Genomic DNA, 15,341 nt, shown 5'->3' on the forward strand with positions numbered 1-15,341 from the left:
AGAGCAGAGCTTCCTTCACATGTTGGTCGCCGCCTCGCCGCTCAAAGACTGGGCCTCGACGCACGCTTCACACCAAACACAACCTGCCAGGCAAAATGAAATTCCCATTATTTTTAATTAATCCCTAATTAAAATATATTACTGCGCAGATTCCACAAATCTCTCTTAATATGCAAATGTGGCCAATTCAAGGATATTTACATATCATTAATTAAGGCAGCCACATTCTCTTACTCTAATGAGCTGTGGCCCGGGTCTGCCAGGGAAAACTAAACGCCGGGCTCAGGAGTGAGTAAGCACAGCCACGGGGGGGGGGGGGGGATGCCGGCTCTCTGTTGAGTCAGGACTGTCAAGCGTTGACGTCGGGGTGAAGCAGACAAAAACAGCTCCGCTGGGATCACAGCGAAGATCCACCCTGAAACACTTAAACCTTTAAAAAAAAAACAGTCACCAGATCTGGCATTTTTTTGCTTATTATGGTGTGTTGTTCTAATTCCTGAGGATGTGACCTCATGCAGAAGTGTTTCCTGCAGAGCTCTGGAGGAGTCAGATACGTTATCACTGTCACTGTTACTATCACTCTGTATGGATGCATGCAGGGAATGCAACAAGTTCATGGCCCCCCTCTCCGCAGCCTGTCACCAGGGTTTGTGGGGACAGACAGAGCACAAACAAAGTTAGACCAGGTGAGCTGAGGTTAAGTCCTTTCATTTCCCCATGAGCACATTCAAATTTGAAAAGTCATATAATTCACATAATGTTTTACTAATAAGACAAAAAGCTGAATGTTTTCTATGACCGCATCACACCATCAAATTGAAATATTCAACTTTTCCTCTTATTTTTCCTTTTCCTTTCTCCAAACACTTCCCCTGACACATTTACTCTCTTTGGAAAGTTTAGGCTCTCCGCTGAAATTTAAAATGAAGTTCTCTGGGTTTGAACAATGTCTGCCTTTTTTTTCTTGCTCAAGCTGTTTAGACAAGGAAGTAACTCACAACTCATTAAAATATGCGGCACACGCGAAATGTGTTACAGGGATAAACTCAGCTCCCCAAAAGGGAAGCCAGAGCGACCTGGTGGCTGGCTGCGGTATCGCTCATAAATCCTGCCTCCTCCATGTTACTGGATGGAACATGAGCCAACATAAAGACTTACATGTCGTAAACATTTTCCTCAAAGATGGTTTCTATCTTTTAAAGTAGTTCTTATCACACTGACGCTATAAAACCGGGTAAAATGTTGTGATTTACAGCTGAAACTGGCTCGCAATTGGTCCACGGCCCCTGATTGCTACAGCGCTGAGTCTGGCTCCAAAAGTGCAAGATGGTGGCGTTCGCATCCATTATATTTTGGCTTCATTTCTGATGGAGGAAGACGTGTCGTCCATCTTTATGTACAGTCTATAATATAACCTTAAGTTGCATTTTCAGCGTGCCCTGTACGAGTTATTAACTGCAATCCCCCCCCTCCTTAATCATTAAAGTGGACACATGAAGTGCATCCAATTTTTGGCATGGATGTAACATGGATACTATTCATGAATATCTTGTTGTAATAGGTTATTTGAAGGAGAGTGGAGAAATGAGGTGGGGTGAGATGTACCTTGCCCACCTCCTTGTTCTCCCCTTTTCCAGCTGCTCTAATTTGACACCTTGAGCATTGGAGTGGGGGGTGGGTGGGGGTGGGGGTGGGAGTGGGGGGGGGGGGGGGGGGTAGGGTTAACTAGGTGGGGGACTGCAAAGACACAGTGGAATTCATTAAGAATAGCAGCCCCTCTCTCCCTTCAACCTCCCTCCAACGCTAATGACATCAGAGGTTAGCAGAGAGCAGACTTTAGCTGAGAGATGGGAGGAGAGGAGCGGTAGGGAGAAACCAAGAGAGAGGGGAGATGCATGAAATTATAAATATTTAAAAATAACTACATTTTCAGTGGAAGTTAGGAGAGAATGACGAGGTGCAGGTTAATACGGGAGCCGCTCTGACTGAACAAACTCGCCGAGGCCTTGTTTGCCCCGGCTCAGTCCGAGTGTATTTCTACATCCTTTTACCATTCACACAAAATGAAAATGGTTTTCGAAAACTGCCATTTTGCCTTTGACAGTCTTAATGCACTATGATGACATGCCAACAACCAGCTGCATACCTTCAAAGAACCCATTTGTGGCACACTTTGTAGGTTGGATGGACTGCAATCAGACCTTTTTCAACGTTGTGATTACCACGTACCGGCACAGTAATCTGTGGCTGAGGAATTGGCCGCCTAATGGCAGTTTCACATCAGCGATCTATAGGGACCCTGCAGACAAGTAAAGTGGTAGTTGCAAGATATTGAAATGGCCAGTGCCGCGTGGGATGAAAGGTCTTTAAAAAAAAAAAAAGTATTAAGAACTTTTTTTCTCCAGCAGCAGCAGCAGCAGCAGCAGCAGCCCTGTGTGTACGCTGAGCAGCTTTATCTTTGCAGTCACTTAAAGCATCAAACACTTCGCTTTCCTTCACAGCCACTTGGAAGATGCCACTTGATTTTAAAGCTAGAGGGAAAAACGATGGAGGGACGAGGGGAAGAAATGTTTTTCCAGCTGAGCTGAAATCCTCGCTGAAGCTGTGTCCCGAGACCTTTCAAATGCTCGTTTCCATTCATCTGCCGCTGACACTTTTCATGACGTACTCTCTCTGGCAAACTGTCTGACTCATAAATCCAATCCAAGCCTATTATTGAAGAACCTTTAAAGCTATCCTTCATTAATGTTAATGAGTTTTTTTAGTGGAGGCCAGTGGTGGTTAGGACTACATGGCTGCTTTCCCAAGCTTGTTTAACAGGCCACAGACAGAGATGGATGCTCCTCGCAGTCCGATAGGCTCCCGGAGCCATCTATCACCCGCAGGACCCACCCACAGAGCTCGGGCTCCATAACAAAGGCCAGCGAGGAAAGCTCCTGATTGACAGCTTTATGTGTGTGGTGGCTAGTCCGACAGCGGAGAGGAGACTCGGTATCTGTTTGTGTCCTCCGTGCTGGCCTGCTCTCTGAAAATGAGTTGTGAAGAACAGAACAAAATAATGAGAGAGCGGGGGAATCAATCAATATGCCGACACACAAGATAAATGAGAGAATCAAACACACACAAAAAAACGACTCTAATGCTGCTGAGTAGGTACAAAACTAATCAGGCAAATGAAGCTGCCCGGGCAACGTAAACCGTGCTGAGCGGTGTTAAGCATAAACAGTTATTATCATAAAGATTATTACCCTTACACCTCCAGACTTACTAATTAGTGCAATAAACAGCCATATTCCAAAATGTATGGCGGGAGCACGCAATAAAACGCGCTGCAACATGTAAATACAGATACCGCTCTGCGCAGAGGCGCTAATAAAGGGATAACACACTGCTCTGCAGGCACTACATTCCAAAACATTAAAAAACATTAAAATCTATAATGATATAAAACACGTGCAAGCATAAACTGCTTTGCTGCTGCCACGGCTGTAATCATTTTACGAGAGGCCACAGTTCCTCTCAGGGCCCGTATATATTCCTGAAATGCAGACAAAAAGGAAGGAAGGGGGGGGGGGGGGGGGCTGTGTTTCAGAAGAGACACACTAAATTTGGACAGTAAGTAGTATCACCCCGTCGGCGCGGTACACCGCACATTCGCAACGCCCCATTTAACCGCACACGGCGCTTCCCTCTACTGCCTTCATTTGCATACTTCAGCGAGGCCCTGACAGATGAAGACGGATGGGGCAAAATCAGCCTCACTGAAACAACTGTTTTATCAAGGTTAAACTATCCAAGAAGCTCTTAACCCCCGCGCCTTTATCACACTACAGCTCTCCCAATATCAATCTATCAATATGATCTTATCGGGAGGGACAGTGGGGGGGGGGGGGGGGTGAAGACGCTCTTCATAAACTCAAGTAATAGGAACATAAAGGAATTTTATGTGTTTAGGGGAGGAGACTGCTAAACATGGTGCTGAAGGACATGCCTAATAAAAACTGGCTACAAGGTGGTGCCAGCATGCCAAATAAAATATAATAGAAGAAGAGTCGCTCGCCTCGAGGCACGAGGGGCACACGGAGGATCGACGATTCAAATGTTGTGAGCGACTGGTGAGAGCGTGAATAAACACTAACACCTCAGTTTAACCAACATGGTGAACTTGAACATGGTCCTGACACAAACTAAGGAGGCATGTGAAGTATCTCGTTATCAGGTCACGTGGAGCTTGAGGCTCCTAAATTCTTATAGATAGATAATAAAGTTTTGATACGGGAAGATATAAATGTGTGTGTGTGGTTTTACATCTCTTACACTTCTCTCTGGAGCTATAGCAAAAACAGTGCGTAAGAGCAGAGCCAATCAGAAGAGAGGGGGCTCTGAGTCTCTCTTCTGATTGGGTGTCTTACTGACTGACATACGGCAAAGCCAACCACAGGTGACAGATTGTAGCCCACTACTCTCGCTCTGTAAAACTCACCTGTAAATGGAATCCTGACGTCTTGTTTATAGACACACTCTCTATAGACGCTCCGTGTCCATTTCTCTGTGGATTCAGCTTGTTGATACTTTCACATTATTCATAAAATATAACCTAAAACTTTCAAATTCAATTCTTGTCTTACTCCGGAAAAATGCTCTTGTCTCCTTATGGCAAATACGGTAAAATGCAGCAGTTTAAAAGATGATCAAGAGTGCAGAGTGCAGACAGCCACATAGTGTAGCACATGTGTGTAATCCCAGTATGTGCTTGTGTGTTGTTGCTCTATGCATACATGTGTGTGTGTGTGTGTGTGTGTGTGTGTGTGTGAGTGTGTGTGTGTGTCTGTGTGTGTGTGTGTGTGTGTGTGTGTGTGTGTGCGTGTGTGTGTGTGTGTGTCGATCATTTACAGGTGTCCAAAATCCCTCAAACAGATTTTAATAATAAATTGGACAATTTCACTTTCATACCTCTCACTTGTTTCTGTTAGTTACGGTCTATTAACACACATACACACGATACACACACACATACACTTAAGATGTATTTCGTCATCATACTCTGCAATGCAGCTTATTGAGAACAAGATAAAAACAACATTTTTAAAATGTAAAAGTCACTTGATTCTCATTCAGTATCTATAAGAACTCATAAATGTTATTATTTTTACAGGTAAAACAGTAACTTTTAAGTGTTAATATCATTAACTCCAGACTTAAACCCTTTTTGGAGCTGAAAAATGTGTAAAGAATATTATTATAATTGCCATATAAGCACAATATTAAAATCACAAGAGCTGGCGTTTTTTGGTGCAGGTAAAACATCCGATTATAAATGAGGCGTCAGAAATGACCCAGCCTACAAATCATAGTATCTAGACATACAGGGAATCTACTTGTTTGGTAAAGACCTCAGCTAAAATCTCCTCAGCATCATTTTTTATATTTCTTTCTGTGAACATTAAATGTCAAAATTACCATACCCTCTGAAACACCTAAACTCGTAAATGCAATATCTATCAGTGTGGGTTTTCTTTTTGGAAAGGTATAATCGCCGTGGTTTTTATGTGTTGTAACATTAACACTAAACATGCATCTGCCCAACACTTCCGAAACTTGATATGACACACTCACACAAAACAACAAACTGCTCACCCCACACATAAACCCTCATGTACGCACAAATCATTAGAGCAAACTACCTCCTAAACTTTTGGTCTTTGAAGGGTAAAAGCTCCGTTAGAAGAAGTAGCTGGGTAATAAATGAACAGAAGTATATAATTTGCTGATAATGCTCGAGTAGAAAAAAAAGAGAAAATGACAGCAATTAACATAATTTCAGCAGGAGTTAACTGTCCAGAACTAACACCGCCAAAGGCAAGCTGGCAGACAGACGGCACGGTGGAGACCCACAGCTTTCCCTCTTTGAGTTGGAATATGGATATCTACAGTACAGCGAAGCAGCAAGGAGGCAGCGCTGTCTTATCAATCCTCATCGCTGCTACTCAGGATAACATTGTTTACACTTAGTTGAGGGTAGACATTTTAAGGTTTCGGCTTTTTTTCCGAAATGAATAATTAATACATTGGGTACACTCTTCATAACAACAAGTTAAACCAGCTGCTTGAGAAAATCTTCATTGTCTCCGATGCAATTTCGGATTAATGAGATTTCTTCACTTTCCTCAATTTAATCTGCATTTGGAATAACTGAAAGGATCTCTTCCTAGTGGCAGTTTTGACTTATTAATCATTATACTCACTATAAATTTTGTTGAAATTTGAAACCAGATCCAACTTGTATTTCTCTCTCTACATGCATGTGCCACTTATATAATTTTTTTAATATAATTTACTTAATTCACTGTTTTCTTAATCTAAGCTTTTACTGTTGATTCCATTTTTTTTTACATTATACTCTCAATGTGTGTCTTTACCAATTCGTCATCGACAGGCTTCACACACGATTTCATTGTAATTATCCAATGACAACAAAGATTTCTTGAATCTCTTGAATATTTCCCCCACATGCAGCTTTCTTCCCCTTTTTTGTGCCTGAAAGAGCTGACACTATTCCAGCAGCGGATTGTGAGTGCCCTTATCTGCCTCACTGAGACGGCCTTTCCCCTGCCAGGCGGCCGGGCCGAGGGCTGACCTCTGCTAACACTCATGCTCTCGCCCACTGTGCTAAATGCTACCTGTGGTGTCACATCTGCCCCGGGAAGTGATCCAGAACTGCAGCACCCCGTGTCTCTTTTAGGTCCCACGGAATTAGCAGCAACGATCCCAGGAGACTGCCTGCCTGCCTGCTTCCCTGCCTATTTCTGCCCTCCCAACACACATACTCACTCACACACACGACACACACAAACACACACACACACTCACACAGCAGATACCACACACCGCACTGAAGATTGCCAGCATGAGGCTGTTTGATTTTGCAGCCACAGAAAACAACTCTTTGTGTGGCTAAATTTATCATCGCTCCTCGCGACAGTATTTGTGTCTTTCTCTACAGTTCAATATCTCTTCTCTCTTTTTCTCTCCCAGTGTGTGTGTGTGTGTGTGTGTAGTGTGTGTGTGTGTGTGTGTGTGTGTGTGTCGGCATTGTTCTTTGTCTGTGCCTCTTCCTTCCTTCCAGTGAAGGTGCCGAGGTTACCAAGGCTCATCTGTGGCCCCTTTGTCTCTCACAGAAACGGCAAGGTTTATTAACATAAATTAGAATAGCTCACCAAGAGAATACCTTGTCGCTACGCGTTACCCACAGCAACCTCTCCTCCACTCTAAATCCACCTGATCGTGTGTGTGTGTGTGTGTGTGTGAAATAAAGAAAAGAGATAGAGTAAAAGGGTGAGAGAGAGTGAGTGAGTGTGTGAGTGAGTGAGGGGGAGACAGAGGGAGAGAGAGAGAGAGAGCACTCCCTTGCATCTAAATGTGAAACTACTCTGAGACGGGGGAGACACATCCACACCCATCTCTCCCCTGTCCTGATTAAAATAAATGGTGCTATCTGCACTGCATGACTCACTACACCATGGCATTACTATCAGTAATTGAAACATCCAATCACTACCGAGCCATCAGCCTCGCTGCTCTTCCCCATCTGACTTTGTGGCACCTGATTGAACATCCCACTGTATGGGAAGTAATACAGGATGTGGCTCCGAGTTTGTACGGAGGAGATGAGAAGATGAAGAACTACTGCGTCAACCAGGCTGCAATTTCGTGACAATGTCTGAACATGTACAGTATATACAGTGTGTGTTCCTGTGTCTGTGCGTGTGTGTGTCGGCGGATGTGTGTGTGTGTGTGTGTGTGTGTGTGTGTGTGTGTGTGTGTGTGTGTGTGTGTGTGTGTGTGTGTTCCACCACCATCTCCAGGGAGAAAGAGGCAGCCTCATTGATTGGTGTTGATTCCATCTGGGCAGCGAGCAGCGACTGACAGTGGATCTAAGCTGCTGCGAAAGGCAACCATTAATCTTGGTCCTGTTTAAGCAGCATGTATTAATTTATGTCATTTTTACTAAGTCAGCCAGGGAAGAGCGCTTGCCATTTTATGTTTGACTGTTCATCGAAGTCAGAGGTTGAAGTGGTGGTGGTGGTGTGTGTGTGTGTGTGTGTGTGTGTGTGGTGGTGTGTGTGTGTGTGTGTGTGTGTGTGTGTGGTGGTGGGGGGGGTCCTTTTGTACAACCCCAGCACGCTGCCAACACGCCACTTACATCATAGTGGCGGGGTGCCAGAGAAACGAGATCCCACACCTCGAATTAAAGGCGATCAGCTGTCAGGGCAACCATCGCCATCATGGACCAAAACAAAGTCTGAATGTATATGTCTCTGACATAATAAAGGAAGGAGGGGAGATTTAACACCATGAAAAACTAGAATGGCATCAATATACCTCCGCCAAGGCCAAACACTTCCACATTTAAATTCACTAAATCCAGATTTTTATTTGGATCTGCGTCAAATTAACCACATCCATAAATATCAGTTCACTAAACATGTCCGATTTGTTTTCATCAAGATCCTTGAATTATTCTCGGAGGAATAAACAGAAATATTTGAAAAACATTCTGTCTCAGAATTTCCTAAAGCTGCCCCCTGATCCGGATCCACACCAAAATGAGATGTGTTCATGGAAATCCCCCCAAAATTGCATAATCCTGCTAATTTACAAACAAACACAAAGGCAGACGGACACATAACCTGCTTGGGTGGGGGGGGGGGGGGGGGTGATGATGATACACTAGAACTAAACAGCAGTAATATTCCGACGTATATACAGTCGGAGCCCCGTGAACGATTCAGTAATAAGATCTGCAGGTGTTTCAATCCAACAATATGAGGATATACGCGTCCGCCGCTCCACACTGCGTGAGGCAATTCCACAAGACTGTGGAGAATCCAATCAAATCCAAACTGCACCAATAAGAAAAACAATGGCCGGGGCAATTGCAACAGCAATAATGTCACCGGAGCTGTTTTGTAGACAGTAAAAGCTGCTCCAGAGACAAACATCTGATAAAAAAGAAACTCCACTCTGCCATAGAGCAAATTTCCTCTCTAAAGCAATTTTATATTTGATAAGTGGGAAGGCATTCTTAGCGTAATGGATCTGAATATGATCTCTGTCAGAAAACTAAGAACACAGCCTCGTATAAAAGCCCCGTGTGCAGAATGGCCAGAGCTGCTGCATCAGATAACTAAATTGAGACGTGCAGGAGAGAAACTATAGATAGAGACACAATGCATTCATGTTTCATTTGAATAGGTGAACTGATAGATCGCTGATTCTCCATCCTTTTTTTTTTTTTTTTATCTGTTGTTTTCGTGCAGCTTCCATGAAGGTGTTACCTTTCACCTTCACGGAAATGTGAAAATGTGTTTATGTGCATTTCATTTCATTAAAGGCAGTAAACAGACACACCTAGCGACCTATCTGTGTTCTCAAAAACACACACACACACACACACTGGCACGCACACACACACACACTCCCTCGCCATACGTCGACACACAGATTATGACCATTCCACAGCCAGATATGTTATCACGGCTAATTACTACTCCCACCTCAGATATACAGGGCTGTAATTAGCCTCTTAAAACATGATTAACATGTCTCAATTAAGCCAGTCAACATTTGCATAATATATTAGCTGTCCTAATTGCAAGTGAGTTTATATCAGAGGACAGGGAACAGCAAAAAAATACTCGCTGTTGCTTCTGAAGTACGCTGATAATGCAACAAATATAAATATGAGTCGAGAGGAAACGTCAGTGGATAAAAAGGGAACCTGGTATATTTATGTAAGATGTAACTCACTTGACAAGCAAAGATCAGAACATGCCCGACCAGACTAAAATATATATCATGTTTATTATTTTTATTATTCACTTAGATGAACATTTCTGGTCAGTGGGGGAACGGCCTCCCATAAACTCGGAAATCAAAGCCTGGCGGCGTCTTCTCGGGAAAAACTTCTGCGCTCATTTCAAAGTTATTTATCTGAAGTTATTTATGAGGGAACAGACAGAGTCCTGTTCAGCCTTATTTCCGTGGAAACTAAAACATGGGGGGGGATAAACTGCTGCTTCGGCACTTCCAAGCCGGGGACAGATATACAGTCTCCCAGCTAGCGCGGGGAAAACCAAGGACATAGCCATTAGTTTCAGGACAGCGCCACATTGGAGACTAATGCCTCCATCTGTCACCGGAGATGAGAGGAGGGTAACAAAGAGAGGCAACACTAACCCCTGAACTCATCATGGACAGCCATGTCAATTAAATACTGAAAAACAGCAGCACTGGGAGCCATTGGGACCAGTCTATCCACTGCTTCATGGGAACTCGACCAGTACCTACATCAACGTTTAATGGTAATGGTACGGGAAATAAAACACACCCTTACATTTACTTCGAGCGCACTCACTAGACGTGGAATTATTATTTGATCATTCTGATAGTATATTAATGTTTTCAGACATTTTTATATAAAAATGCTAATATTTCTTCTCTGCTTCTCATAGTCTTCGTTGCTTTTCTATGTTTCGTATGATTGAAAATTAAATATATATTTGGCTTTGGAGCGTTCGTGGGAGACAAAAAAAGGCATTTGAAGAAACACATTTTTTCTCATACTATACTATACAATTAAGTTAGTTAATTGTATAGTATTAGTTGCGTAGTACTGCTTTGTGCCAATGTACACTATACTTCACGAGTCCTGACAGGAACCTTGAAAGTGACCAGAACAATGTGAACATGTAAAATATGTGTACATGTCTAATTAGCAGCAGGCGGGAGGTGTTTGCTGTGTGTGTGTGTGTGTGTGTGTGTGTGTGTGTGTGTGTGTGTGTGTGTGTGTGTGTGTGTGTGTTTGTGTTTGTGTGTGTGTGCGTGTGCGTGGCCGTGTGTGCGTGTGTGTGTGTGCGAGGTTGGTGCAGATAGGAGGACCAACTGATTCAGCAGGTCTCCGGCTTTGATGAAGTTCAATACATTATCCGTCTGATCACATTAGTCATGCAGGAGCTCTCCATCTGACCCGAGCCTGTATGGGGGTAATGTGAGGCTGTTGACACAGAGTGGCCTGATGAAAAAACAGTCCCAGGCCCCGCCGAGAGAGAGAGAGAGAGAGAGAGAGAGAGAGAGAGAGAGAGAGAGAGAGAGAGAGAGAGAGAGAGAGAGAGAGGAGGCCTGAAATTTGACACCCAGAAACACTGACTTGGTGTCTGGCTTCTCTTACTTAGTCAACCGGTACGTGCCAGCTTCCCTCGCCGTAATGGTTCCACACAAACAAAGACAGCGTCCAGCTCTCTTCACAGGATGTGAAGCCCCGCACAGGAAAACAAATTCTAAGTGCTCTCAGGAACTGTAGAAACAATGATGACAGTTTTTTTTTTAGTAGCGAGGGGGGGCCTGTAGACAGAGAGACACTGGCGGCCAAAAGGAACGTCTGCAAGTGGTAACACAAGCCTGTCCCTGGTTTTCCGTAAGCCGGCGTGCGAACCTGAGCTTGTTTAAGCTTGCTAAATACTCTCCCGCCATGACATGAGCCCGACCCCCGGCACAGATAGGGAGTGGGGTGGGGTGGGGTCATCAGTTAAGGCCTGCTCTCTCCGCTATTGGCATGCGCTCCTGCCTTGTTTGTCGGCTGCTTATCAAATGGACACCTCGGCGTCCCATATTGCCGCTGTCAACACTCACACGCCAGCGACCTACCGCGAGGGGGAGGCACATGCACAACACACATGAACAGCCACGTGCAACAAATGATATACAATGTAAAGGTATGTTTCCTCTGCTCAGTGAGAGGTGGAGGAGAGTCTGAACCGCCGTGCTGATCTCCCCCTGCTCCTCGCTCTTCCTCTCAAAGACACTCTGCAACAATGTCGGAAAAACAGGGAGAAGCTGACTCTTTGTAAAGAATATAAAAAAAGACCTGACAAATTACAGGCTGTACTCCACTCGCATACACTGCACTCAGCACATTTGGCTGTAAATGCCATGGTGAAGGTTTGAGTCATTTTCTCTGTCACTGCAGTGAAAGGATTTTCAGTTTCGTCTGCACAAACCTCCGATGGGCGAGGATGAGCCGCGGCTCAGCTCTTCAGACACAGACAGGGAGGACACAGCCATTAAGTCCTCTCTCGCAAATTGTGTTATTCTTAACTTTTAAAAGCTTCTCTTGTCTTCATAGCCTTCCAGCTATGCTTTTCACTTAAAAAAAACACTGATTTGATTCATTACAAAGAGAAACTGTGTTGAAATATGTTGGTTTCCCAACTTGGTCCTGAGCAGAGAGGAGGAGAGTTTGCAGGCTGAGGGGAGGCTCTCTCTCGCCAGACGCACTCTGAAACCCTGGTTGCCAAGAGCGGTGGGAAGAGAGGAGAGGCAGGGGGAAAAGCCAGGAAAAGGTCCAAGTCACTTTGTTCTTCCTTTTGGAAACGAACTCCAGCTGAACCCAGGGAGACGTCAGACAGTTTACAAAGAGCCAGGCATTACTCTCCCACTTTTCACTTTCCAAGCCTTGCAATTTAGAAACAGGGCCCCAACCTACTATACAGCTTCCTCCTCTCAGAAAAAAACTCTTTAACCTTTATGAATCCGGTGAAAATCCCAAAGTATCTGTTTACTCCTGCTCTCCCTTTTTTCTCGTCTTTTTTTATTCAGGAAAATCCTGTGCCAATATCTGACTCACGAGAGCGAAATGTCAAAGAAAAACATTTCACGTTGCATTAAGGAAAATGGTGTTGCCTCGATACAAGCCCTGTGTTTATTTCCAACTGTCTGCACGGCTGCAACACGAGCAGACAAAGTGACAAGGCTCTCTCGCTAATCTCAGCCCCCTGCTTCAAAGTTGTGTTCACAGATAAGGTTATATTGGATGTTTTGTTTTATTTCCTCCCTTCAAAAAGCGGCGCCCTGCCACATCCCTCAGAGAACATCCGCGGGCTTTCATCATGTGAGCCGCTGTTCTTTTAATCTGCTGTTAAGTGAGTAATAATTCACACATTCCTTTTCACGACTTTGACCCTCGTTGCAAACATAAACAGAAAATCCCTCTGACCTGCCTCTGCATGTAAAACAGCTCACTTAGCAAACACCATCCAACTCGGCCAAGGAAAACAGACTGAGAGGAGTGTGTTGGGGGTGTGTGGGGGGGTGGGGGGTTGGACAGCCCCAGCCCTGCGAAAGGCCCAAATGTCGGCAGGAAAACACTCCTGTCCAATGACAGCAGCTCGTCTGGGGTCCGAGCTGCTCACATGCAAGCTGTGTGACTTGTTTTCAGGAAAAACATGTCGTAAATCAAATGGGAAAAAAATAAAATTTATATTTCCAGTGGCTCGGGAAAGGAAGGTCTAGATGGCCATGACCTGCTTTGGCTTTGTACATTTTTTTTTTTTTCCATAAATCCCATCAATCATTAAATGAAGCTTTTATATTTTCTCATCAGGATCAGTACTAAGTGTAAAAAGAAAAACCAGCGAATACTGAGAAATGATAAAAACACCACGTACCTGTTTTCTCCTTGATTTCACACAAGACGTTGAAGAGGGCAGGTTTCATTCTGTGGCAGTTCAGTGCATGTTTCCTACGGAGAGGACAGGAGACCACTTTCCACATCAATACTCACACAAGTGGCAACGGCAATAATAAACAAAAGGGGCATCGGGAAATCACACAAATCACAAAAATAAATTAATTTCCCAGATTTCCCCATGCTGTCGGAGGCAGGTTATCTCTCCAAGAGCCAAGACACAGAAAATGGATCTTAATGTCCAGCTTGAATCTTTTAATTCTGTGATTCTGCCTCATTAATACACAATGTGAGACTTCAAACCAAGATTTGTCTGACAACAAAATCCCCCCACGTGCCTCTAATGAACTTTGCATCATATTCTGGGTTATTATTAATAGTGCAGAGGGATACAACTATACGGAAGAGGATCTGCAACATGTTCCTATGGTATAAGATTACAATATAAGCTCCTCTGTGAGAGGGGGGGAAACCGAGGTGCCAACTGCCCCAAAGAAAACCTCTACATGGATCTGCTTCAATTTTCAATCAGCCTGCAATAATTATTAGTTTTGATTTAACATGTTAAAGTTGTTTCTTATAATGAAATCTGAAGTTTGTATTAATTTTCACTTTCATCTGGAGGCAGTCTGTGTTTTTATCTCCCCTCTCTTTCTCCATCCCCAACAACACTACCCAACATTTCCTCTCTTATTGACAAGTGTTTGTTTTTTATATGTCTGTGTGTGAGTGTGTGTGTGTGTGTGTGTGTGTGTGTGATGTGTGTGTAGCCTCACCTCGCCTGCGCTTCGTCTAAGCTTTGGTCTGTGATAGTCATGATTTGCTGTAATATGTCTCCGATGTCCTGCTTCCTTCCGTCCCCGTCCGTCCCCGCCGTGCCATCCTGCATATGCTGCGCCAGGCCGGGGTGTCCGGCCATGCCTACCCCGTGGGAGTGCATCAACCGCGGCTGCTCGTCCATCCTCGATCGCGGTCCCCGCTGCCTTCGCCTCCAACTTTTTTTATTATTGTTATTATTTAATTTAAATATCAAGAAGCGTAAAAAAAATGAAAAATATCCTCGGAAATTCCTCTGGATTCCTCTGCGTCTCTCTCAGCCCCGGCACTCCTCCTTCCTCCTTGGTAAGCTTTTCTGGATTTGGGAGGGAGGGAGACTGACAAACCCTCTCCCAGCTCTCTCTCTCTCTCTCTCTCTCTGTCTCTCTCTCTCTCTCTCTCTCTCTCTCTCTCTCTCTCCGTCTCTCTCTCTCTCTCTCTCTCTCTCTCTCTCCCCCTCTCTCTCTCTCTCTCTCTCTCTCTCCCCCTCTCTCTCTCTCTCCGTGTCTCTCCCAGCTGGTTGAGGTGAAATCTGATCTGAATCGCTGCTTTTGGCTGGGGCCACTCCTGCGCCGCTACTGTAGGCAACACAAGCGCAAGAAAAAGCAGGGTTGGAAATTAAAGGCTTCTAATCTGATTAAAAGTGCAGCGCGTTGTTCTTCCCCGCCCGATGTACGCGGAACGCTTTTTACGCGCTACAGATACGCGCCCGGAGGCTCAAGTTGCCGGCGAAGGTTTCGGATAGAAAGTCACCAGCAACTGTTATTGTTTCGCTTATGTCTGGTAACTGACTCATAATCAGAGTATGGATGGTGAAAAAGCCTCCGCCCCTCGAGCCACGATTGGAGAAGAAGGAGCTTCGCAAGTCCCACCTCGGTCCTCTCCGCACACGTCAATCATCCTGCTCGGGAAGGTGGGACACTATAATAAACATAAAGAGATGGTGACCGGGCCGGGTGGCAATGCAGTGATGGATAGAGAGTGAATATGTAGCCTAATA

General features: G+C 44.6%; 1 protein-coding gene across 2 annotated transcripts in view; it reads right to left on the minus strand.

The window, feature by feature from the left end:
• pbx1a (pre-B-cell leukemia homeobox 1a) overlaps positions 1-15,114 on the minus strand; it is a 47,322-nt gene extending 32,208 nt beyond the window's left edge. For both annotated transcript variants that reach the window (XM_053438662.1, XM_053438661.1), the window contains exons 1-2: positions 14,302-15,114; positions 13,506-13,579 (exon numbers count right to left, since the gene is read on the minus strand). In XM_053438662.1, coding sequence (XP_053294637.1) covers positions 13,506-13,579; positions 14,302-14,486 — 259 coding nt within the window. In that variant the 5' untranslated portion in view covers positions 14,487-15,114. The remainder of the gene's footprint in view (positions 1-13,505; positions 13,580-14,301) is intronic.
• Between the last annotated feature and the right edge of the window lie 227 nt (positions 15,115-15,341).

This window comes from Pleuronectes platessa, chromosome 13 (genome assembly GCF_947347685.1).
Source record: "Pleuronectes platessa chromosome 13, fPlePla1.1, whole genome shotgun sequence".
In the NCBI taxonomy this organism is placed as follows: Eukaryota; Metazoa; Chordata; class Actinopteri; order Pleuronectiformes; family Pleuronectidae; genus Pleuronectes; species Pleuronectes platessa.